This window comes from Salmo trutta, chromosome 34 (assembly GCF_901001165.1).
Source record: "Salmo trutta chromosome 34, fSalTru1.1, whole genome shotgun sequence".
In the NCBI taxonomy this organism is placed as follows: domain Eukaryota; kingdom Metazoa; phylum Chordata; class Actinopteri; order Salmoniformes; family Salmonidae; genus Salmo; species Salmo trutta.
This window is the reverse complement of record NC_042990.1, coordinates 42,755,545-42,781,847: the sequence shown is the minus strand read 5'-3', so window position 1 is coordinate 42,781,847 and position 26,303 is coordinate 42,755,545. Positions and strand designations below refer to the sequence as shown.

At 43.1% G+C, this 26,303-nt stretch overlaps 2 protein-coding genes across 7 annotated transcripts in view; one reads left to right on the top strand and one right to left on the bottom strand.

Moving 5' to 3' along the window:
- Nucleotides 1-218: 218 nt before the first annotated feature.
- On the bottom strand, nt 219-11,995 carry lrrc69 (leucine rich repeat containing 69). 5 transcript variants are annotated; one of them, XM_029732864.1, is made up of 9 exons: nt 9,351-9,601; nt 9,041-9,167; nt 8,860-8,932; nt 7,876-8,071; nt 7,583-7,654; nt 6,503-6,604; nt 4,487-4,666; nt 1,926-2,016; nt 219-450 (listed from the first exon to the last, which is right to left on the bottom strand). In XM_029732864.1, exons 1-9 carry the CDS (start codon nt 9,525-9,527, stop codon nt 434-436), a joined length of 1,035 nt encoding a protein of 344 aa, XP_029588724.1. In that variant the 5' UTR covers nt 9,528-9,601; the 3' UTR covers nt 219-433. The 5 variants fall into 5 exon arrangements, with proteins under 5 accessions (XP_029588724.1, XP_029588725.1, XP_029588723.1 ...); XM_029732865.1 differs by lacking the exons at nt 219-450; nt 9,351-9,601 and adding an exon at nt 11,654-11,676 and having other exon boundaries at nt 1,872-2,016; XM_029732863.1 differs by lacking the exon at nt 219-450 and having other exon boundaries at nt 1,872-2,016.
- Nucleotides 11,996-14,671: 2,676 nt separating this feature from the next.
- The window catches only part of LOC115174163 (type 2 phosphatidylinositol 4,5-bisphosphate 4-phosphatase), a 32,990-nt gene continuing 21,358 nt past the window's right edge, over nt 14,672-26,303 (top strand). The window contains exon 1 of one of the 2 annotated variants that reach the window (XM_029732861.1): nt 14,672-14,976. In XM_029732861.1, coding sequence (XP_029588721.1) covers nt 14,868-14,976 — 109 coding nt within the window. In that variant the 5' untranslated portion in view covers nt 14,672-14,867. The remainder of the gene's footprint in view (nt 14,977-26,303) is intronic. The other variant, XM_029732862.1, reaches the window with a different exon arrangement.

The window sequence follows — 26,303 nt, the reverse complement described above, 5'->3', positions numbered from 1 at the left end:
GCTCTCTATCCAACCTAGCTCTCTGTCCAACCTAGCTCTCTTGCTAACCTAGCTCTCTATCCAACCTAGCTCTCTGTCCAATCTAGCTCTCTGTCCAACCTAGCTCTCTATCCAACCTAGCTCTCTATCCAACCTAGCTCTCTGGCCAACCTAGCTCTCTATCCAAACTAGCTCTCTATCCAACCTAGCTCTCTATCCAACCTAGCTCTCTATCCAACCTAGCCCTCTATCCAACCTAGCTCTCTATCCAACCTAGCTCTCTATCCAACCTAGCTCATTGTTTTGGCCTTATGGTATTGTGTCTGGAGTCTGGCCTCTTACTGTGGTCCTCTGCTGCCATCTGGTGGACATTCAGATAATACATATTGGATTGAAAGAACAGCAACTACATACTTATATTATATCAAATACATGTTTTAATAGAAGTACCTCTTCATACAGATGCAACACCATAGTATGAATGTCCGCTCTTATTGAAGCACTTGTAGGAAAATACAGATCAATGGACCATCCTGGTAATAACATGTTTATAACTTAAAAGACAGATCAATGCACCATCCTGGTAATAACATGTTTATAACTGAAAAGACAGATCAATGCACCATCCTTTGTATATAACATGTCATACATGTGGTTAATATACTTATAGTGTGTTCATATACTGTTTATAGTGAACAACGTTGAACTCTCTATACCCTCTGTCCAACCTAGCTCTCTATCCAACCTAGCTCTCTATCCAACCTAGCTCTCTATCCAACCTAGCTCTCTGTCCAACCTAGCTCTCTGTCCAACCTAGCTCTCTGTCCAACCTAGCTCTCTGTCCAACCTAGCTCTCTGTCCAACCTAGCTCTCTATCCAACCTAGCTCTCTGGCCAACCTAGCTCTCTGGCCAACCTAGCTCTCCATCCAACCTAGCTCTCTAGCCAACCTAGCTCTCTGGCCAACCTAGCTCTCTGGCCAACCTAGCTCTCTGTCCAACCTAGCTCTCTTGCTAAACTAGCTCTCTATCCAACCTAGCTCTCTGTCCAACCTAGCTCTCTATCCAACCTAGCTCTCTGGCCAACCTAGCTCTCTATCCAACCTAGCTCTCTGTCCAACCTAGCTCTCTTGCTAACCTAGCTCTCTATCCAACCTAGCTCTCTGTCCAATCTAGCTCTCTGTCCAATCTAGCTCTCTGTCCAACCTAGCTCTCTATCCAACCTAGCTCTCTATCCAATCTAGCTCTCTGGCCAACCTAGCTCTCTATCCAACCTAGCTCTCTGTCCAATCTAGCTCTCTGTCCAACCTAGCTCTCTGTCCAACCTAGCTCTCTGTCCAACCTAGCTCTCTATCCAACCTAGCTCTCTGGCCAACCTAGCTCTCTGTCCAACCTAGCTCTCTGTCCAACCTAGCTCTCTTGCTAAACTAGCTCTCTGTCCAACCTAGCTCTCTGTCCAACCTAGCTCTCTATCCAACCTAGCTCTCTATCCAACCTAGCTCTCTGGCCAACCTAGCTCTCTATCCAACCTAGCTCTCTGTCCAACCTAGCTCTCTTGCTAACCTAGCTCTCTATCCAACCTAGCTCTCGGTCCAATCTAGCTCTCTGTCCAACCTAGCTCTCTATCCAACCTAGCTCTCTATCCAACCTAGCTCTCTGGCCAACCTAGCTCTCTATCCAAACTAGCTCTCTATCCAACCTAGCCCTCTATCCAACCTAGCCCTCTATCCAACCTAGCTCTCTATCCAACCTAGCTCTCTATCCAACCTAGCTCATTGTTTTGGCCTTATGGTATTGTGTCTGGAGTCTGGCCTCTTACTGTGGTCCTCTGCTGCCATCTGGTGGACATTCAGATAATACATATTGGATTGAAAGAACAGCAACTACATACTTATATTATATCAAATACATGTTTTAATAGAAGTACCTCTTCATACAGATGCAACACCATAGTATGAATGTCCGCTCTTATTGAAGCACTTGTAGGAACAGAGTTGAACACGTACAGGGATGGTCTGAGAACTCCTCATCTTCATGTCCTGAAGGAGAGATCAGTAAGACAGTTGCTTGGCTCATGCTTGGCTTATACGTGGTGCTGTGTGTCTATAGATAGTATACCATTGAAACCAGTGATGTAGTAGGAAGAAAAAAATATGTGTTTACCTTTCACTACACCAACGATTGGAACCATAGGCACAAAGTAAGTTCATTTCGTAGATGACTGATAACTTGAAATATAATGTTTTGAGTCCATATATGTATCAGAATGAAGTATAAATTATTTGATGTGTAAATGAGCGGTAGTGTAGGCTACATAGTGTCTGTAGATGACTGGTGCAGCTGGCTACTGGTATCCCCTATGAACTTAGTCTCTGTTTTCAACCATGTTCTGTATTACTGTCTAAGTAGTGTACTAGGTAGGGACTGGGGCAGCTGGCTACTGGTATCCCCTATGAACTTAGTCTATCTGTCTTGTACCATGTTCTGCATTACTGTCAAAGTAGTGAACTAGGTAGGGGACGCAGCTAATCTCAGTTACCGTGCCTTCCTGAGATATATATATATTTTTTACATCAGACACGGTTGCCTTGTTTCTACCTCCTAGCCAAACTGTGCAGTATTTTGTTGTTTATTTCCTACATTATTTGCTCAGAACATTTGTTGTATTATCACCTACAACCGGAAATAACTTTTCGATATTTGATTGGCAGTCACTCACTAGAAATTAGAGTAGAAATTCGACTTCCCTGACCTGGATCCTTTGCTTGAACTTCCAGAGGCAGCTCTATTTATCCCAGGGCTGCACCAAAACGCTGACGCCAGAGAAGAGGAAGGAGTGGGTCCTAGTCTAGACTCAGGTGGCGTGCAAACCCCTCCACCGCTTCAGAGTATATTACTCACTAATGTTCAGTCCCTGGACAATAAAGCAGACAAGCTCAGGGCGAGGATCTCCTTCCACAGAGACATCAGGGACTGTAACATACTCTGTTTTACGGAATCATGGCTCTCTCCAGATATATTGTTCCTGTCCACTCAGCCTTCGGGTTTTCTGTCCATCGTGCAGATAGGAAGAAAGAACTCTCCGGGAAAAAGAAAGGCGGAGGGGTTTGTTTCATGATTAACAACTCATGGTGTGATTGTGGTAACGTACAGGAACTCAAGTCCTTTTGTTCTCCCGATATAGAATACTTCACAGTCAAATGCAGACCGAATAACCTCGCGAGATAATTTTCTTCAGTCATTGTCACTGCTGTGTATATTACCCCCTAGCTAACACCACAACAGCTCTCAAGAAACTACACTGGACTATGTGCAAACTGGAAACTGCATATCCTGAGGTCACATTTATTGTAGCTGGGGACTTTAATAAAGGAAATCTGAGGAAAACATTAGAGAAATTCTACCAACATATCTCCTGTGCTACACGCTTAACACATGACCCTGGATCATTGCTACTCTCCTCCCGGGACGGCTACAAGGCCCTCCCCTCCCTCCGGTAAATCAGATCACGATCTCCATTGTGCTCCACCCCACCTATAGGCAGACACTTAAACAGGAAGTACCCGTGGTAAGGACTGTTCAACGTTGGTCTGACCAATCGGAATCTATCCTTCAACATTGTTTAGATCACACGGAATAGAAAATGTTCTGGGTCGCTTTTGAGAAAATAGTATCGACGTATACACTGACTCTGCGACTGATTGCTTAGAGGATGTTGTTCCCCCTAAGTCGATTAGAACTTATCCAAACAAAAAAACTTGAATAAACAACAGCATTCCCGCAAAACTGAAAGCGCGAACCACCGCATTTAACCAAGGTGACTGGGAACATGGATGTGTACAAACAGACCAGCTATGACATCTGTAAGGCAATCAAAAGAGGCAATTTAACGACTCAGACACAAGACGTATGTGGCAGGGACTCCAGATAATCAAAGATTATAAAGGGAAAGCCAGCCATGTTGCGGACACCGACACCTCACTCCTGGACGAGCTAAACACACTCGCTCAGAGGAAAACAATACTGAGCCGCCGACAGGGCCCCCGACGCTCACAAGGACTGTGTGCTCTCTTTCTCCGTGGCCGACGTGTCTAAGTCATTTAAACGTGTTAAACACCGGCACAGACGGCATCCCAAGCCGCGGCCTCAGAGCACGTGCAGACCAGCTGGCTGGAATGTTTACGGACATATTCAATCTCTCCCTATTTCAGTCTGTTGTCCCCACTTACTTGGTGTCTACCATTGTTCCTGTACCCAGGGAAGCGAAGGTAATGTCTATTTTTTGGGGGATTATGTGTTTATAGTGTTTTGTTGATTTAATTGCTAGGTATTACTGCACTGTTGAAGCTGGAAACACAAGCATTTCGCTGCACCTACGATAACATCTGAAAATCTGTGTATGCAACCAAAAAGGTAGTGCACTATGTAGGGAATAGGGTGCCTGGTCAAGGTAGTGCACTATGTAGGGAATAGGGTGCCATTTGGGACGTATACTCTCTGTAACTGTACCTTCCTGAGGTTGACGAAGCGCACACACTCCAGCCAGGTGGTGAGGAAGGGTTGGAGGCAGAGGGAACAGCTGCCCCAGTCAGCCAGCAGCAGGCTCAGACCAGGGTGGTACGACTGAGCCTTGTGGACCACACCGAACCTACTCTTGTCCTCCACCAGGATCTGACGAGCAGACAGCTCCTGGAGACAGAGATACAGGGATGGCAACGGCTCAGTGATGCTGATGGTGTGCTGTTGTGGTGTGTTGTGGTGTTGTGCTGGTGTGTTGTGGTGGTGTTGTGTTTTGGTGTTGTTGTGTTTTGGTGTTGTGGTGTGTTGTGGTGTTGTTGTGTTTTTGTGGTGTTGTATTGTGGTGTGGTGTGTTGTGTTGTGCTGGTGTGTTGCGGTATGTTTTGGTGTTGTGTTGTGTTGTGTTTTGGTGGTGTTGTGTTTTGGTGTTGTGGTGTGTTGTGTTGTTTTTGTGTTTTTGTGGTGTGGTGTGTTGTGGTGTTATTGTGTTTTTGTGGTGTTGTGGTGTGGTGTGTTTTGGTGTGTTGTGTTGTTTTTGTGGTGTTTTGGTGTGTTGTGTTTTGGTATTGTGTTTTTGTGGTGTTTTGGTGTGGTGTTGGGCAATGATCAGTTGAATCAGGTGGTGTGTTATTCCAGTTTGTTCCAGTTTATTTGTCATATGCACAGGATACCCATGGTGCACCCAGTCCAATGAAATGCTGACTGCAGGTTCCCTCTCCATAATGCCATAGCAATAACAAATAGGAAGTACAAATAAAACCAACTGAATCGAATACAACACAAATTTAGCATTTACTGAAGGGCTGGAATGAAAGCCTGCACACCCTGTACCCCTGCAGGACTGGACACCCCTGATGTAGTCTATATATCACCCTGTACCCCTGCAGGACTGGACACCCCTGATGTAGTCTATATATCACCCTGTACCCCTGCAGGACTGGGCACCCCTGATGTAGTCTATATATCACCCTGTACCACTGCAGGACTGGGCACCCCTGATGTAGTCTATATATCACCCTGTACCCCTGCAGGACTGGACACCCCTGATGTAGTCTATATATCACCCTGTACCACTGCAGGACTGGGCACCCCTGATGTAGTCTATATATCACCCTGTACCACTGCAGGACTGGACACCCCTGATGTAGTCTATATATCACCCTGTACCCCTGCAGGACTGGACACCCCTGATGTAGTCTATATATCACCCTGTACCCCTGCAGGACTGGACACCCCTGATGTAGTCTATATATCACCCTGTACCACTGCAGGACTGGGCACCCCTGACGTACTCTATATATCACCCTGTACCCCTGCAGGACTGGGCACCCCTGACGTACTCTATATATCACCCTGTACCCCTGCAGGACTGGACACCCCTGATGTAGTCTATATATCACCCTGTACCCCTGCAGGACTGGACACCCCTGACGTACTCTATATATCACCCTGTACCCCTGCAGGACTGGACACCCCTGATGTAGTCTATATATCACCCTGTACCCCTGCAGGACTGACAGACCCCTGATGGAGTCTATATATCACCCAATTTTTTAAAAATTATAGTAGGATAAATGTAGTTGGATAAATGGCCTTCCCTGTAGCTCAGTTGGTAGAGCATGGTGTTTGCAACACCAGGGTTGTGGGTTTGATATGTATGAAATTGTATGAAATGTATGCATTCACTACTGTAAGTTGCTCTGGATAAGAGCGTCTGCTAAATGACTAAAATGTAAATGTAAAATGTACCCCTGCAGGACTGGACACCCCTGATGTAGTCTATATATCACCCTGTACCCCTGCAGGACTGGACACCCCTGATGTAGTCTATATATCACCCTGTACCCCTGCAGGACTGGACACCCCTGATGTAGTCTATATATCACCCTGTACCCCTGCAGGACTGGACACCGAGGGGTGTAGTCTATATATCACCCTGTACCCCTGCAGGACTGACAGACCCCTGATGTAGTCTATATTGCTAATGACGAGAGCTTAAAGAAGTACCTTCAATGACAGCACCTCCACAGCTTGAACAGACTCCATCAGCTTGCTCTTCACAAATGGGTTTCCTTCACAGAGCAGCTCATTCAGGGTTAGAAACTGGAACTGTAGACGGCAACACTGTCAGTCCTACCTCCTCTAGCAACTGGGCAACACCGTCAGTCCTACCTCCTCTAGCAACTGGGCAACACCGTCAGTCCTACCTCCTCCTGCAACTGTAGACGGCAACACCGTCAGTCCTAGCAACTGTAGACGGCAACACCGTCAGTCCTACCTCCTCTATCAACTGGGCAACACCGTCAGTCCTACCTCCTCTACCAACTGGGCAACACCGTCAGTCCTACCTCCTCTACCAACTGGGCAACACCGTCAGTCCTACCTCCTCTACCAACTGGGCAACACCGTCAGTCCTACCTCCTCTATCAACTGGGCAACACCGTCAGTCCTACCTCCTCTACCAACTGGGCAACACCGTCAGTCCTACCTCCTCTATCAACTGTAGACGGCAACACCGTCAGTCCTACCTCCTCTACCAACTGGGCAACACCGTCAGTCCTACCTCCTCTAGCAACTGGGCAACACCGTCAGTCCTACCTCCTCTAGCAACTGGGCAACACCGTCAATCCTACCTCCTCTACCAACTGGGCAACACCGTCAGTCCTACCTCCTCTAGCAACTGGGCAACACCGTCAGTCCTACCTCCTCTATCAACTGGGCAACACCGTCAGTCCTACCTCCTCTATCAACTGGGCAACAACGTCAGTCCTACCTCCTCTACCAACTGTAGACGGCAACACCGTCAGTCCTACCTCCTCTATCAACTGGGCAACACCGTCAGTCCTACCTCCTCTACCAACTGTAGACTGCAACACCGTCAGTCCTACCTCCTCTAGCAACTGGGCAACACCGTCAGTCCTACCTCCTCTATCAACTGGGCAACAACGTCAGTCCTACCTCCTCTATCAACTGTAGACGGCAACACCGTCAGTCCTACCTCCTCTAGCAATAACATCTTCATATTCTGCTATATCTTGTTGTTGTTGTACTGTAAATAATAGTGTGGTGAAGACAAACGGTACATACATCGACAGGAAACATGGATAAACGGTTTCCAGCCACATCCAGCACTCTGAGCTTCATCAACCCAATAATACCCTGAAGGAAAAAAAGGACAGGTTTTAAAGGACAGTAACCCATCAGGTCATGAAACAGTATTATTCAGCAAAACTGATTTAACAATGAAACCTAAGAAAGTGGAGGATCGGTAACCTCCTTTGAAGCAAGGCCAGTAAAAAATGACACAGGCAAAATATGAAGAACGAAACCTAAGAAAGATAAAACATCAGACGTTTAAGTAGAGCCAGAACAACACCTACCTCTTGTAGTTCTGTGAGGTTGTTTCTTGCCAGATATAATCTGGCCAGTTGTGACAAACTATATATCTGTTTGGGCAGTCTGGCCAGCTTGTTGTTGGTTAAATTAATCTCAACCATTTTCTTGAGAAAACCTATTTCTACAGGAAGTTCCTCCAATTGGTTGTCCAGTAAACTGAGGGTTTCTATGTTAGAAAGACTGAAAAAAGAGAAAATGTGAGAATTTAGCCTAATCTCGGTTAACCTGGGAACTAAAATCTTGAGTAATTTGGTCAGATGCCCAATGTGTTTACATAGGCAACCCAATTCTGATTTAAAAAAAATGTACACTGGTGTGAAAAGATCTGATGTGATTGGTCAAAAGACCAATTAGTGTAAACATATTGAGCATCTGACCAAATGACTCCAGATTTTAGTTCTGGATTAATCGAGATTTCATTTTTTTTACCAATCAGATCAGCTCTGCAATAGCCTGACGACTCACTCTAAATGATTCCGCTGCTCTGTGGTTCGCTATATACTTCAGTCTGAGACTGACATCATTGAAGTCGTTTTGTGGTGACTAGGAGCACGTACAAAACAAAGTCATCAGCAATTGGAATCGTCTCTATAATCAATCAGAGTATCAATGACGAATTTTCTAACCGCCGCATTACCCACGTGTTCAACCAATTGGTTTCTGGCCCAATCAGATGGCCTGAAAGTGCTTGCGTTCAGTGAAGGGTCTGGGGGGGGGGGGGTTCTCAGGTCCAGACTGACGTCTGTGGGCGTGGCATAGTGTTTGGTCAGAGCAAGGAGTCTGGGTAGCCAGGTAAACTCTGAAAAAGAGCTGATGTGATTGGTCAAAAGAACAATTAGGTTCGTGGGATATATATATTATTTTTGTTTAAATTGAGCTGCCTGTGTAAACACAACCTATGTTGTCTATTCTTCTGTCATGTACAGGCTTACTGTATGAATCACAATTAGGCTATTAGTCAACGGTACCTTTTCATCTCTGGTGGAAGGACTGTGATCCGATTGTGGTTCAGATTGAGGAGAGTGAGGTGATGAAGTCCTTCTGCAAGATAAAAATATACAGTGATGAATCTGAGTGTGTGATGATGATGAGTGATTCTGTACAGTACCTATTTAAACCTTCATCCATATCGACAGCAGCATAGCTTACCTAACACCTCAGGTGGCAATCTTGTAATGTGGTTTCCAAACAAATACAGTTTTTTCAAGGAGTTCAGGTACCTCAGAACAGATGGGATCTCCTCCAGAGAATTATTCCCCAAATTAAGTTCTGTCAACTTTTGCAGTATGCAACAACAACAAAAAAGAGTACAAAAAAAACAACATAAGCAAGATAAATACATCGGTTAAATAGCTAACAGGCAAGTGAAAGAAGCGAAGACATAACCGTACTATAGCTAACAAGCTAACAAGGTGTTAGCATAGCAGTGTGGCTAGCTAGCTAGCTAAACGTTACTCACGGATTGTAACGTCTGCAGTTCCACGGGCAGAGTTGTAAGGTAATTGTTGTTCAAATAAAGGGTCAAAACATGTGTTAATCTAGCAACCGATTTGGGAACTTGGGTCATTTTCTTCGAGCTTAAATCGAACGACTTTGAGTTAGCTTTCAAAGCTCTAATAACCAGGTTGTTAGCCATGATTTGTTCATTAAACGGGAATCAAAACAAACACTCCTCCAGTGGCGAGGCCGGTTCCCATGGAAACCAGATCTCTCTCTCTCTCTCTCTGTCTGTCTCCTCTCTCTCTCATTCAGGATGAAAACTTATCCTATTTCCTTCTGGACGTCCCTCTTTTTATTAAAAACAAAAAAATGTATCGTTTTGAACTTCAGGACCATTTGTAGCTATTATAAAAGCATATCCCTAACCTCATCACACGTTGAAATAAAAATGGATCATTCAACAGGATAATATGCTGTAATGTTGCATGAATGTCTTTCCAGCGGAAATTAAAGTGGAATTGAAAAAACATTTGTATTGTATGAGATAATATTGTTTATCTCGGAGTTTAACGAGCCTGGGTTTATAAGCGCGGATATCGACTCTGCTGTTTGAGGATGTTTTTTGGGGACACAGTCGATAGTAATGAAGGTCGAGGGTTCAAGACCTGCTCCCTGCCTGTTTCATTACAATACATACAGAAAACACCATCGGCCTTTCATATATTGCAGTCATTAGAAATAACACCACCAAAAAAGGTTTTTAATAGATAACATTTCCATGGTGATTTTAGAAGTATTCACAAGCACTGATGAAGGATGTACAAAGTTACTTCCAATTCTTCCTCAGCTCACTGTGATGGTAACTATTCTCTCAGTCCCCACATAGTTAGGTGGTGGTATTTTGCAACGCCAGGGTTGTGGGTTCGATTCCCACGGGGGGCCAGTACAAAAAAAATGCATGAAATGAAATGTATGAAATGTATGCATTCACTACTGTAAGTTGCTCTGGATAAGAGTGTCTGATAAATGACGTAAATGTAAAACAATAGCCTACAGTAGTCATACAGCCATAACAATAGTCTATTTGGTATTCTATTAGGATCCCCATTAGCTGTTGCAAAAGCAGCAGCTACTTTTCCTGGGGTTCCACACAGAACATGAAACATAATACAGAGCATCATTAGACAAGGACAGAACTACATACATGTTTTAATGGCAGACGTAGCCGACATATCAATACATACACACAAACTATCTAGGTCATACAGCTATAACAATATCCTACGGTAGTCATACTGCAATAATAATAATTAGCTAACTAGTTAACCTTAACACAGATAAAAGTACATTTGAGTAAACTAAACTGCTGTTTTGATTTTCAAAAAGTTAGACTTCTTATAAAAAAAAAATACAAATAAAATGAGTAGCTAGCTAGAATAACAGATAGGCATGTCATATCCATCCCACTCTGGGTGTTACAACGGGACTACAAGTTCAACGCAAACTACTAATACAGCAACGATATGATTGTAAATCTTAAACCGACATCTAATTGCAGATCCTTCTTCTCCTTGCGATGTTGCCTGGCTAACAGATCCTCGTCTACCTTTTCCACGACTGTATTTGTTTCGTTTAGAAACACTGTAACATATCCATGTTAAAACATTATGTTTTTTGCTGTAATGTAGAATCAGATCAAATTAAATGTGTTGCGCTGCATACTTCCGGTTATTGAAATATCGCGATTTTCATTGGTCATCACGTCAGTTTCCTTAGTTGATTGGCCAGGTCTTAGATTGTAGTCGACGGAGGTCGTTTTAACTTGACTTTCAGTCCAAATTCATTTTCAATTTCAACTTCATATTATTCTTTTCAGGACTCTTTTAAAACGTTGGATTCTCAAAGACCGATTATATGGGATTGGCAACGAACAAAACGCTAGTGAAGCTTAACTAAATAACAAATATGTCCAAAAACTGCATTGCCCAGAAATGTTTTCAACGTTTCGAAGACAGAATGATTGATTGTCATGTATAATTCTTCATGGCTGGTACATATATTATCGATATCATGTGTGTAAAATACTTAAGTAAAAATATACTGAACAATGATATAAACGCAACATGCAACAATTTCAATAATTTAACTGAGTTACAGATCATATAAGGAAATCAGTAAATTAAAATAAATAAATGAGGCTCTAATCTATGTATTTCACATGACTGGGCAGAGGAGCGCGTTTCAGGCAGGGTTGAAGACAGCGACGTTTTCTGAGCTAAACTGACCAAGACGCACCAAGAACAACAACACATAAAAACTCACATTATTCTGCCCAAAAAACAATGAGAATTTCTCTCAGCCAGTGGCATATGGGCTTTTTAGGTGAGCGCTGATGCCGTCCTTTGATAAGCAGTGTCCACTTTGTCAAAGGCAGGGGGGTTAAATATTTAGCTTGTCTATTCTCAACTCACCTCTCTGGGGTGCTGTTGGAGAGATGCCTCTCTGCTGCGCTCCACCAACAGTTCCTCCACATAAATCATGTAGCTATAGGACATGGTAGAACAAGTATTTGGTTATTTTCTGTAGCCTAAAGGTTGGAGATAAAATGTATGATAATGTAATGAGATGGACACATTTTTACATCATGCAGGTTTCTCCGATCAAATAGCCGAACCTAAATGGCACTCGATCAAATAAAACATGAGCTGTCATGTTAACAAAGAACACATCCTAAAAACTGTACAGTTCAAAGTAAATTGACAATATTGAATGGACAATCACAACTGTTGTCCAGGAGTTTAACCCCATTGTCATGATCAGTGGTTTCAAGTTTGAATCGCTCCATTTTTGACAAGCTGATCATAACGAAAAAATAAAATACTTTTGCATTTCCCGCTGAGTATTGCAAATAGGCGTTAACTCCTGATAAAGTTGGGTAGCTGATATTCAGAGTTTAAATAGATAAATTCATTAGTCACAGGAATCAGGACTAATAAAGCCATTGCAATGGCCTACCACATGGATGGGCATTCATAGAATTCCATTGAGGGCGACATGGTTGGCTACACCCCAGTAAGCACTAGCCGACGTCTTTTGGACGTCTTTTTTTGGTCCTCTCCAGACATCGTTTTTTGAGGTTTTACAAACGCAGGCTCACCACTTAGAAAGGCAATCATAGAATAAAATGTCAGGCAACACTGAAAGCTACATCTCAGTAAGCACGGACTGATGCCTACGCCTTTTAGAAGTATTTTTATTTTTGTTGGTGCTGTTCTGGACCGGCCTTGATTTCCAAAATCCACAAACATTGTTTTTTGGTCCGGACCAAATCTGAGCCAATCATAGATGTCCATGTTTGATTCAGATTTTGTCCGGTCTGGACCAGCCTTGATTTGGCCCAAACATAGACTAATATAAATTTCAATGTCTGTAAAATACGTATTTTCAGCATCAGGAAAGTAAGGATTTTTAACTTTCAGTCAGAACTAAAAATGAACCTGATTTGAACGTCTGGAAAATACACATTTTTCAATGTCTGGAAAATATATATTTTTCAACATCATGGAAAGTACATATTTTAAACAAATGGAAAATAGCTTTTCACCTTTCAGCTGTCCGGGTGGCTGGTCTCAGACGATTCTCTAACACGATGTTGGAGGTGGCTTATGGTAGAGAAATTAACATTCAATTCTCTGGAAACACCTCTGGTGGACATTCCTGCAGTCAGCATGCCAATTGCACTGCTCCCTCAAAACTTGAGACATCTGTGTTACTATTTATATCTTTGACAACTTTTAGTCCACTACATTCCTAAATAAATAATGTACTTATTGTCATTTTTCCTGACACTCAAAAGTACTCGTTACATTTAAAATTCTTAGCAGGACAGTAAATGGTCCAATTCATGCACTTATCAAGAGAACATCCCTGGTCATCCCAACTGCCCCTGGCTAAAAAAAAAAACAAGATAATGGTGTAGTCTGGTTTGCTTTATGTAAGGAATTTGAAATTATTTATACTTTAATTTTACTTTTGATACTTCGGTATATTTAAAAGCAAATACTTTTAGACTTTTACTCAAGTAGTATTTTACTGGGGGACTATTAATTTAACTTGAGTCATTTTCTATTAAGGTATCTTTTCTTTTACTCAAGTATGACAAATTCGTACTTTCCCCACCACTGATCAATATAATATACCTACAGTATTATTGGTAACTATAGTGAATTGGGTACTATCCCCACCACTGATCAATATAATATACCTACAGTATTATTGGTAACTATAGTGAATTGGGTACTTTCCTCACCACTGATCAATATAATATACCTACAGTATTATTGGTAACTATAGTGAATTGGGTACTTTCCTCACCACTGATCAATATAATATACCTACAGTATTATTGGTAACTATAGTGAATTGGGTACTTTTCCCGCCACAGATCAATATAATATACATACAGTATTATTGGTAACTATAGTGAATTGGGTACTATCCCCACCACTGATCAATATAATATACCTACAGTATTATTGGTAACTATAGTTAATTGGGTACTATCCCCACCACTGATCAATATAATATACCTACAGTATTATTGGTAACTATAGTGAATTGGGTACTATCCCCACCACTGATCAATATAATATACCTACAGTATTATTGGTAACTATAGTGAATTGGGTACTATCCTCACCACTGACTATCCTCGCCACTGATCAATATAATATACCTACAGTATTATTGGTAACTATAGTGAATTGGGTACTATCCCCACCACTGATCAATATAATATACCTACAGTATTATTGGTAACTATAGTGAATTGGGTACTATCCTCACCACTGATCAATATAATATACTTATGATTCGTAACAGTAGTGAAAATGAGAAAAGTAGAAGATCTTCAAGAATATATTCTGTTTGTTTTAGAAAACATATCATTCAGACAGCATACAATTCAGTGTTTTTTCATCTGTTAAACATAGAACATATATCAGACGAGAACAGAATAAAACAGAATGCCTCATGAATGCGATTTGTTTTCTAGACACCTACCGCATTTTTACAAGGGAACTCAACTCATCTATCACCAAGATCAGAATATAATATAATATTGTAGATTTTTGGATAGTTTTGTTTAATCTTTAAAACATAGAATATAATAAAGGCTATCAACAGTAGTTTATTAAGCCTACAATCGATCTTTTGGAGGATGCAAACTGTATGAATGAGAATTATTATTGGATCTACTTTGCAGGCCTACTAAATGTCATGAGGGGAACGGGTTGGTTTTGGAGGGGGGGGGGGGGGGGATTTCGCTCTCTCTGCATTCCGTTACTCATATCCCTCCCACCCCGGGTCCGGTTTAGGTCCGTGTAGCTCCACCTCCGAGGAACTGGCCTCGCCAGAGCAGCAGGCTACCGCCGATTAGCTGGTCGCCCCCCTCCCGAGGAAACACTGGCCAGAAGAGAGGCTCTGCCGCCGTTCAGATCGTTGTTTATTCGTCTGCTTTGGTTGTACTGCTGCCGCCATGGCCGACCAAGGCACGGATGAACGGTCCCCGCTGCTATCAGCACCGAACTCCGGGAATGTCACACCGTCGGAACCGCCGTCATACCTGCAGGACACGAGTCCAAGAGGTAAACCAACGTTAGGCTATGACTCCCCCCATGTATGCTGATATGTTTTAGGGCGTATCGTGTTGAGCAATGGTTTTTTACATAGTGCGTTAAATTGTAACGGGCAAGACAACCGCATCAGTGTAAAAAAAAAAAAACACAACCTGACCGGCAGAAATGTGAAATCAGAAGGTGGAGTTTGCAGTGTTTAGAAGAACAGAGCAGAAGAAGGCCTAGTCGAATAAATCCACTACAATTCCTCTTCTAGTTGTGTATTCTGTAGTGATGGCTCGCATCACGATCTGTTGTTGTTGCTGGGTAATACTGTTTACCCCCCCACCCAACCAGTCCCATTTCTACAGATATCTACGAGGATACAAGTGATGTTATCAGAACATAAACAACCTAGCCATTACTTGAGATGAGCAAGAAGGATATTATCAATCAGAACATAGAATTATGGTTCTCAAACCCCTCTGAACATTGTGTTTGTTGTGATTGTGAGACACTAGGCCTATTTAACATAGCAGGTTATAAATTAGTCTGTTTTATAACCCATGTATCATTTCACTGCTTTCCATTCATTTGATTTGACTGGATCATAAACATCTATTAAATAGATTTGTTAAGGCTTGTATTCCTATCCGTTCAGTCCATGCATGACATATAGGCCCAGTCTTGCATGTTGTTGAAGATCATTTCACCTTGTGCTTTCTGGAAACATAATACCAGTATATAGTGTTGTAATATTCACATGTATTTCACATGTGGGGGATGTGAATGCTTAGGTCCCATTATTCATCCTGTTTATCACAGTGCTATTCAGATGAAGAGGCTGTTATCCTTATAGCCGTGATACAGTACTATACACATCCCTATTGTTACAGCTCCCCATTGGAATGACTGGACAGTCTACTAACCTACAGTTAAACACACATCTTTGTTAAGAAAGCTTTTCTACTGAGCTGGCCTGATCAAATCTCATACAGAACACAGAGGCTACGTTCCTCTCAGTTAGAACACAGAGGCTACGTTCCTCTCAGTTAGAACACAGGCTACGTTCCTCTCAGTTAGAACACAGAGGCTACGTTCCTCTCAGTTAGAACACAGGCTACGTTCCTCTCAGTTAGAATACAGAGGCTACGTTCCTCTCAGTTAGAACACAGGCTACGTTCCTCTCAGTTAGAACACAGGCTACGTTCCTCTCAGTTAGAACACAGGCTACGTTCCTCTCAGTTAGAACACAGGCTACGTTCCTCTCAGTTAGAACACAGGCTACGTTCCTCTCAGTTAGAACATAGAGGCTACGTTCCTCTCAGTTAGAACATAGAGGCTACGTTCCTCTCAGTTAGAATACAGAGGCTACGTTCCTCTCAGTTAGAACACAGAGGCTACGTTCCTCTCAGTTAGAACACAGAGGCTACGTTCCTCTCAGTTAGAACACAGAGGCTACGTTCCTCTCAGTTAGAACACAGGCTACGTTCCTCTCAGTTAGAACATAGAGGCTACGTTCCTCTCAGTTAGAACATAGAGGCTACGTTCCTCTCAGTTAGAACACAGAGGCTACGTTCCTCTCAGTTAGAACATAGAGGCTATGTTCCTCTCAGTTAGAACACAGGCTACGTTCCTCTCAGTTAGAACATAGAGGCTACGTTCCTCTCAGTTAGAACACAGGCTACGTTCCTCTCAGTTAGAACATAGAGGCTACGTTCCTCTCAGACAAAGTTAGAACACAGGCTACGTTCCTCTCAGTTAGAACACAGAGGCTACGTTCCTCTCAGACAGAGTTAGAACACAGAGGCTACGTTCCTCTCAGACAGAGTTAGAACACAGAGGCTACGTTCCTCTCAGTTAGAACACAGAGGCTACGTTCCTCTCAGTTAGAACACAGAGGCTACGTTCCTCTCAGTTAGAACACAGAGGCTACGTTCCTCTCAGACAGAGTTAGAACACAGAGGCTACGTTCCTCTCAGACAGAGTTAGAACACAGAGGCTACGTTCCTCTCAGACAGAGTTAGAACACAGAGGCTACGTTCCTCTCAGACAGAGTTAGAACACAGAGGCTACGTTCCTCTCAGTTAGAACACAGAGGCTACGTTCCTCTCAGACAGAGTTAGAACACAGAGGCTACGTTCCTCTCAGACAGAGTTAGAACACAGAGGCTACGTTCCTCTCAGTTAGAACACAGAGGCTACGTTCCTCTCAGACAGAGTTAGAACACAGAGGCTACGTTCCTCTCAGACAGAGTTAGAACACAGAGGCTACGTTCCTCTCAGACAGAGTTAGAACACAGAGGCTACGTTCCTCTCAGACAGAGTTAGAACACAGAGGCTACGTTCCTCTCAGACAGAGTTAGAACACAGAGGCTACGTTCCTCTCAGACAGAGTTAGAACACAGAGGCTACGTTCCTCTCAGTTAGAACACAGAGGCTACGTTCCTCTCAGACAGAGTTAGAACACAGAGGCTACGTTCCAAATCAAACCCTTTTCCTATGGTGCACTACTTTTGACCAGAGCATGGTCCCAGTAGTACTCTGGTCTATAGTAGTGCTGTATAGAGGGAATAAGGCTGATACGACTCTGGTCTATAGTAGTTAATTACAGAGGGAATACGGCTGATAGGGCTCTGGTCTATAGTAGTGCTGTATAGAGGGAATAAGGCTGATACGACTCTGGTCTATAGTAGTTAATTACAGAGGGCATACGGCTGATAGGGCTCTGGTCTATAGTAGTGCTGTACAGAGGGAATAAGGCTGATGGGACTCTGGTTTATAGTAGTGCTGTACAGAGGGAATAAGGCTGATGGGACTCTGGTTTATAGTAGTGCTGTACAGAGGGAATAAGGCTGATGGGACTCTGGTCTATAGTAGTGCTGTACAGAGGGAATAAGGCTGATGGGACTCTGGTCTATAGTAGTGCATTACAGAGGCAATAAGGCTGATGGGACTCTGGTCTATAGTAGTGCATTACAGAGGGAATAAGGCTGATAGGACTCTGGTCTATAGTAGTGCTGTACAGAGGGAATAAGGCTGATGGGACTCTGGTCTATAGTAGTGCATTACAGAGGGAATAAGGCTGATGGGACTCTGGTCTATAGTAGTGCATTACAGAGGGAATAAGGCTGATAGGACTCTGGTCTATAGTAGTGCTGTACAGAGGGAATAAGGCTGATGGGACTCTGGTCTATAGTAGTGCTGTATAGAGGGAATAAGGCTGATGGGACTCTGGTCTATAGTAGTGCTGTACAGAGGGAATAAGGCTGATAGGACTCTGGTCTATAGTAGTGCTGTACAGAGGGAATAAGGCTGATAGGACTCTGGTCTATAGTAGTGCTGTATAGAGGGAATAAGGCTGATAGGACTCTGGTCTATAGTAGTGCTGTATAGAGGGAATAAGGCTGATAGGACTCTGGTCTATAGTAGTGCTGTATAGAGGGAATAAGGCTGATAGGGCTTATAGAACAGAGAATAGAACAGAATAGAATACCCTGTAGAATAGAACAGAATAGAATACCCTGTGGAATAGAACAGAATAGAATACCCTGTAGAATAGAACAGAATAGAATACCCTGTAGAATAGAACAGGATAGAATACCCTGTGGAATAGAACAGAATAGAATACCCTGTAGAATAGAACAGAATAGAATACCCTGTGGAATAGAACAGAATAGAATACCCTGTAGAATAGAACAGAACAGAATACCCTGTAGAATAGAACAGAATAGAATACCCTGTAGAATAGAACAGAATAGAATACCCTGTGGAATAGAACAGAATAGAATACCCTGTGGAATAGAACAGAATAGAATACCTGGTAGAATAGAACATAATAGAATACCTGCTAGAATAGAACAGAATAGAATACCCTGTAGAATAGAACAGAATAGAATACCCTGTAGAATAGAACAGAATAGAATACCCTGTAGAATAGAACAGAATAGAATACCCTGTAGAATAGAACAGAATAGAATACCTGGTAGAATAGAACAGAATAGAATACCCTGTAGAATAGAACAGAATAGAATACCCTGTAGAATAGAACAGAATAGAATACCCTGTAGAATAGAACAGAATAGAATACCCTGTAGAATAGAACAGATAGAATACCCTGTGGAATAGAATAGAATAGAATACCCTGTGGAATAGAACAGAATAGAATACCCTGTAGAATAGAACAGAATAGAATACCCTGTAGAATAGAACAGAATAGAATACCCTGTAGAATAGAACAGAATAGAATACCTTGTAGAATAGAACAGGATAGAATACCCTGTAGAATAGAAGAGAATAGAATACCCTGTAGAATAGAACAGAATAGAATACCCTGTAGAATAGAACAGAATAGAATACCCTGTGGAATAGAACAGAATAGAATACCCTGTAGAATAGAACAGAATAGAATACCCTGTGGAATAGAACAGAATAGAATACCCTGTAGAATAGAACAGGATAGAATACCCTGTGGAATAGAACAGAATAGAATACCCTGTAGAATAGAACAGAATAGAATACCCTGTGGAATAGAACAGAATAGAATACCCTGTAGAATAGAACAGAACAGAATACCCTGTAGAATAGAACAGAATAGAATACCCTGTAGAATAGAACAGAATAGAATACCCTGTGGAATAGAACAGAATAGAATACCCTGTGGAATAGAACAGAATAGAATACCTGGTAGAATAGAACATAATAGAATACCTGCTAGAATAGAACAGAATAGAATACCCTGTAGAATAGAACAGAATAGAATACCCTGTAGAATAGAACAGAATAGAATACCCTGTAGAATAGAACAGAATAGAATACCTGGTAGAATAGAACAGAATAGAATACCCTGTAGAATAGAACAGAATAGAATACCCTGTAGAATAGAACAGATAGAATACCCTGTGGAATAGAATAGAATAGAATACCCTGTGGAATAGAACAGAATAGAATACCCTGTAGAATAGAACAGAATAGAATACCCTGTAGAATAGAACAGAATAGAATACCCTGTAGAATAGAACAGAATAGAATACCTTGTAGAATAGAACAGAATAGAATACCCTGTAGAATAGAACAGAATAGAATACCCTGTAGAATAGAACAGAATAGAATACCCTGTAGAATAGAACAGAATAGAATACCCTGTGGAATAGAACAGAATAGAATACCCTGTAGAATAGAACAGAATAGAATACCCTGTGGAATAGAACAGAATAGAATACCCTGTAGAATAGAACAGAATAGAATACCCTGTAGAATAGAACAGAATAGAATACCTTGTAGAATAGAACAGAATAGAATACCCTGTGGAATAGAACAGAATAGAATACCCTGTAGAATAGAACAGAATAGAATACCCTGTAGAATAGAACAGAATAGAATACCCTGTAGAATAGAACAGAATAGAATACCCTGTAGAATAGAACAGAATAGAATACCCTGTGGAATAGAACAGAATAGAATACCCTGTAGAATAGAACAGAATAGAATACCCTGTAGAATAGAACAGAATAGAATACCCTGTAGAATAGAACAGAATAGAATACCCTGTAGAATAGAACAGAATAGAATACCCTGTAGAATAGAATACCCTGTAGAATAGAACAGAATAGAATACCCTGTAGAATAGAACAGAATAGAATACCCTGTAGAATAGAGCAGAATAGAATACCCTGTGGAATAGAACAGAATAGAATACCCTGTAGAATAGAACAGAATAGAATACCCTGTAGAATAGAATACCCTGTAGAATAGAACAGAATAGAATACCCTGTAGAATAGAGCAGAATAGAATACCCTGTAGAATAGAACAGAATAGAATACCCTGTAGAATAGAACAGAATATGATACCCTGTGGAATAGAACAGGATAGAATACCCTGTAGAATAGAACAGAATAGAATACCCTGTGGAATAGAACAGAATAGAATACCCTGTAGAATAGAACAGAATAGAATACCCTGTAGAATAGAACAGAATAGAATACCCTGTAGAATAGAACAGAATAGAATACCCTGTAGAATAGAACAGAATAGAATACCCTGTAGAATAGAACAGAATAGAATACCCTGTAGAATAGAACAGGATAGAATACCCTGTAGAACAGAATAGAATACCCTGTAGAATAGAACAGAATAGAATACCCTGTAGAATAGAACAGAATAGAATACCCTGTAGACTCCCAGCTGGCTAGCTGCCCTCCATTAGACTGAGACTCCCAGCCGGCTAGCTGCCCTCCATTAGACTGAGACTCCCAGCCGGCTAGCTGCCCTCCATTAGACTGAGACTACCAGCTGGCTAGCTGCCCTCCATGAGACTGAGACTCCCAGCTGGCTAGCTGCCCTCCATGAGACTGAGACTACCAGCTGGCTAGCTGCCCTCCATGAGACTGAGACTCCCAGCTGGCTAGCTGCCCTCCATGAGACTGAGACTACCAGCTGGCTAGCTGCCCTCCATTAGACTGAGACTCCCAGCTGGCTAGCTGCCCTCCATGAGACTGAGACTCCCAGCTGGCTAGCTGCCCTCCAATAGACTGAGACTCCCAGCTGGCTAGCTGCCCTCCATTAGACTGAGACTACCAGCTGGCTAGCTGCCCTCCAATAGACTGGGACTCCCAGCTGGCTAGCTGCCCTCCATGAGACTGAGACTACCAGCTGGCTAGCTGCCCTCCATTAGACTGAGACTCCCAGCCGGCTAGCTGCCCTCCAATAGACTGAGACTCCCAGCTGGCTAGCTGTCCTCCATGAGACTGAGACTCCCAGCCGGCTAGCTTCCCTCCAATAGACTGAGACTCCCAGCTGGCTAGCTGTCCTCCATTAGACTGAGACTCCCAGCTGGCTAGCTGCCCTCCATTAGATTGAGACTCCCAGCTGGCTAGCTGCCCTCCATTAGACTGAGACTACCAGCTGGCTAGCTGCCCTCCATGAGACTGAGACTACCAGCTGGCTAGCTGCCCTCCATTAGACTCCCAGCTGGCTAGCTGCCCTCCATTAGACTGAGACTCCCAGCCGGCTAGCTGCCCTCCAATAGACTGAGACTCCCAGCTGGCTTGCTGCCCTCCATTAGACTGAGACTCCCAGCTGGCTAGCTGCCCTCCATTAGACTGAGACTCCCAGCTGGCTAGCTGCCCTCCATTAGACTGAGACTCCCAGCTGGCTAGCTGCCCTCCAATAGACTGAGACTACCAGCCGGCTAGCTGCCCTCCATTAGACTGAGACTCCCAGCTGGCTAGCTGCCCTCCATTAGAATGAGACTCCCAGCTGGCTAGCTGCCCTCCATTAGACTGAGACTACCAGCTGGCTAGCTGCCCTCCATGAGACTGAGACTACCAGCTGGCTAGCTGCCCTCCATTAGACTCCCAGCTGGCTAGCTGCCCTCCATTAGACTGAGACTCCCAGCCGGCTAGCTGCCCTCCAATAGACTGAGACTCCCAGCTGGCTAGCTGCCCTCCATGAGACTACCAGCCGGCTAGCTGCCCTCCATTAGACAGAGACTCCCAGCTGGCTACCTGCCCTCCATGAGACTCCCAGCTGGCTAGCTGCCCTCCATTAGACTGAGACTCTCAGCTGGCTAGCTGCCCTCCATTAGACTGAGACTCCCAGCTGGCTAGCTGCCCTCCATTAGACTGAGACTCCCAGCTGGCTAGCTGCCCTCCATGAGACTACCAGCCGGCTAGCTGCCCTCCATTAGACAGAGACTCCCAGCTGGCTACCTGCCCTCCATGAGACTCCCAGCTGGCTAGCTGCCCTCCATTAGACTGAGACTCTCAGCTGGCTAGCTGCCCTCCATTAGACTGAGACTCCCAGCTGGCTACCTGCCCTCCATGAGACTCCCAGCTGGCTAGCTGCCCTCCATTAGACTGAGACTCTCAGCTGGCTAGCTGCTCTCCATTAAAGCAATTCAGCCGGTACTCATTTGTCATAATTTCCAAAACTGTGCCACGTAGTGCTGCATAATATGGGAAAAATTAATTAGTGAACTGTTGGAATCATGAAAATGTAATGATTATTCTAATTCTATTGTTGGAATATAGTGGGCAGCACTTTGAATACATTGTTGTTTGACATGACAACACGTGGAAAAAGCCAGGGAGGAATGATTGTGACAAGGTAGGAACCTAAGTGTTAGTCAGTGTTTTCAGAGGACCCTAATTAGATGTTACGTTACTTATTTTCTCTTACTTAGCAAGCGCTAGCTAACGTATTCACGCTTCGCCTATTCCTCTCAGATTTAGAAGATAACGTTGCACAAACAACATGCTGATCTAGGCCTGCACAGCACTGGTACCAGGGTGTATTAGCTAGCTACATTTGCTCTGACTATATGAGTGTATTTAGCTAGCTGGCTAGCCAGCTAACTAGAGACAATCATTAGTGGATAGCACTAATTAGTGGATAGCACCACAATTTGCTAAGAAAAGACAAACTAGCTGTTTGTGGACAGTAAGACATAAACTTATAGTGGAAATCAGCATTGTTGTCACCGACACCATGTTGTGTCTGACCACGCAGACAGAGTGAACAGTATGGCATGACGGCAAGTCCTCATCGCAACCAGGGTTCCCAGGTTTAGCAAAACAAATTCAGCGAGAGATGAGTTGCCACATGGAAGAGCTATGTAGCTAGCTATGAGTCACCATGTGGGAGAACTATGTAGCTAGCTATGAGTTTCCATGTGGGAGAACTATGTAGCTAGCTATGAGTTGCCACATGGAAGAACTATGTAGCTAGCTATGAGTTGCCAAGTGGGAGAACTATGTAGCTAGCTATGAGTTGCCACATGGAAGAACTATGTAGCTAGCTATGAGTTTCCATGTGGGAGAACTATGTAGCTAGCTATGAGTTTCCATGTGGGAGAACTATGTAGCTAGCTATGAGTTGCCACATGGAAGAACTATGTAGCTAGCTCTGTGTTGCCAAGTGGGAGAACTATGTAGCTAGTGGGAGAACTATAGTACCAGTCAAAAGTTTGGATACGCCTACTCATTCAAGGGTTTTTCTTTATAAAAAAAAAATGGCTACATTGTAGAATAATAGTGAAGACATCAAAATTATGAAGTAACACACATGGAATCATGTAGTAACCCAAAAAGTATTAAACAAATCAAAATATATTTTAGATTCTTCAAAGTAGCCACCCTTTGCCTTGATGACAGCTTTGCACACTCTTGGGATTCTCTCAACCAGATTCACCTGGAATGCATCAATTCTAAATAAATGAGTTCCCACATATGCTAAGCACTTGTTGGCTGCTTTTCCTTCACTTTGCGGTTCAACTCATCCTAAACCATCTCAATTGGGTTGAGGTCAGGTGATTGTGAAGGTCATCTGATGCAGCACTCCATCACTCTCCTTCTTGGTCAAATAGTATTTTCACAGCCTGGAGGTGTGTTTTGGGTTATTGTCCTGTTGAAAAACAAATGATAGTCCCACTAAGCGCAAACCAGATGCGATGGCGTACCGCTGCAGAATGCTGTGGTAGCCATTCTGGTTTAGTTTGCCTTGAATTCTAAATAAATCACTGACAGTGTCACCAGCAAAGCATCCCCACACCATCACACCTCCTCCTCCATGCTTCACGGTGGGATCTACCCATGTGGAGATCATCTGTTCACCTACTCTGCAACTCACAAAGACACAGCGGTTGGAACCAAAAATCTCAAATTTCGACTCATCAGACTAAAGGACAGATTTCCACCGGTCTAATGTCCGTTGCTCGTGTTTCTTGGCCCAAGCAAGTCTCTTCTTATTGATTTCCTTTAGTAGTGGTTTCTTTGCAGCAGTTTGACCATGAAGGCCTGATTCACATGGACTCGTCATAATAGCCATAACTTAGCGGCCAAATACGGAAATAGTTCCAAATGTTTTTCCACCATACATTGTCTTTCCCAAGGGATTTTTAAACCACTTCAAATAAGGTCTGTTTTCATGGCGTGACGTTTTGATAACCGTGTAAATCTCTTCCGGACAAGGTGCCTTTTATCAATATATTTGGTTCTATTTAGTCTCGGATTCGAAAAATGCTAATTAGCATTCAAACTAAACATAATGCAAGAATACAAATCCCTGCAAACTCCTGCATGTCATCTCTAGCTGACATTTTTGCTGTCAGCTAGCAAGCTAATCGCTACCTTGATCCAAAATGAAATATATAAATATATATAAAACATTTTGATGTATTGTTCTATATTTTATTTATGTAATATTTGTTGTCTTAATTATGCATTTGGTGTTGTGTCTTGTACATAATAATTATAATAGTCTCCTAGTAGCAGTCAGATATTTACAATGTAACATGAAAACAAGACTAGTTTTTTTTTATTGTTGCAAAGAAGCTAGCTAGCTAGATGATTATTAGCAAAATATCCTTATTTTACCAGATCCTCTTCTCCTTCAGCCGGTGGAGGTCTATATTTAATGCCTTATCATTTCTGCCAACTATATGAACGAGGTGAAATGTATTTTAATTTATGTGTCAGAATGCACAGCTGTATTAAAGCAATTCAGAACTAACTTGTTGACATGTTCTGTTGCAGGTTCAATGCCAGATTAACTCATTGCAGAATGTATCCATAAGCATGAATGAAAAAGCATATTTTTGTTGTTGTCAAGAATGTACCTAGTCACCCATCAATCACGTCAAACACCTGAACTCCAACAATCACATTGTTTTCAAGAAATCAAAATAGTAAACAATACATACTCATAGTATGCCAGAGTCTAGTGTGGCCCAGAGTCTAGTGTGGCCCAGAGTCTAATGTGGCCCAGAGTCTAGTGTGGCCCAGAGTCTAGTGGGGTCTAGTGTGGCCCAGAGTCTAGTGTGGCCCAGAGTCTAGTGTGGCCCAGAGTCTAGTGGGGTCCAGTGTCTAGTGGGGCCCAGAGTCTAGTGTGACCCAGAGTCTAGTGGGGTCCAGTGTCTAGTGGGGTTTACTGTGGCCCAGAATCTAGTGTGGCCCAGAGTCTAGTGGGGTCTAGTGTGGCCCAGAGTCTAGTGGGGTCAAGTGTGGCCCAGAGTCTAGTGGGATCTAGTGTGGCCCAGAGTCTAGTGTGGCTCAGAGTCTAGTGTGGCCCAGAGTCTAGTGGGGTCTAGTGTGGCCCAGAGTCTAGTGGGGTCTAGTGGGGCCCAGAGTCTAGTGGGGCCCAGAGTCTAGTGGGGCCCAGAGTCTAGTGGGGCCCAGAGTCTAGTGTGGCCCAGAGTCTAGTGTGGTCTAGTGTGGCCCAGAGTCTAGTGTGGCCCAGAGTCTAGTGGGGTCTAGTGTGGCCCAGAGTCTAGTGGGGTCTAGTGTGGCCCAGAGTCTAGTGTGGCCCAGAGTCTAGTGTGGCCCAGAGTCTAGTGTGGCCCAGAGTCTAGTTGGGTCTAG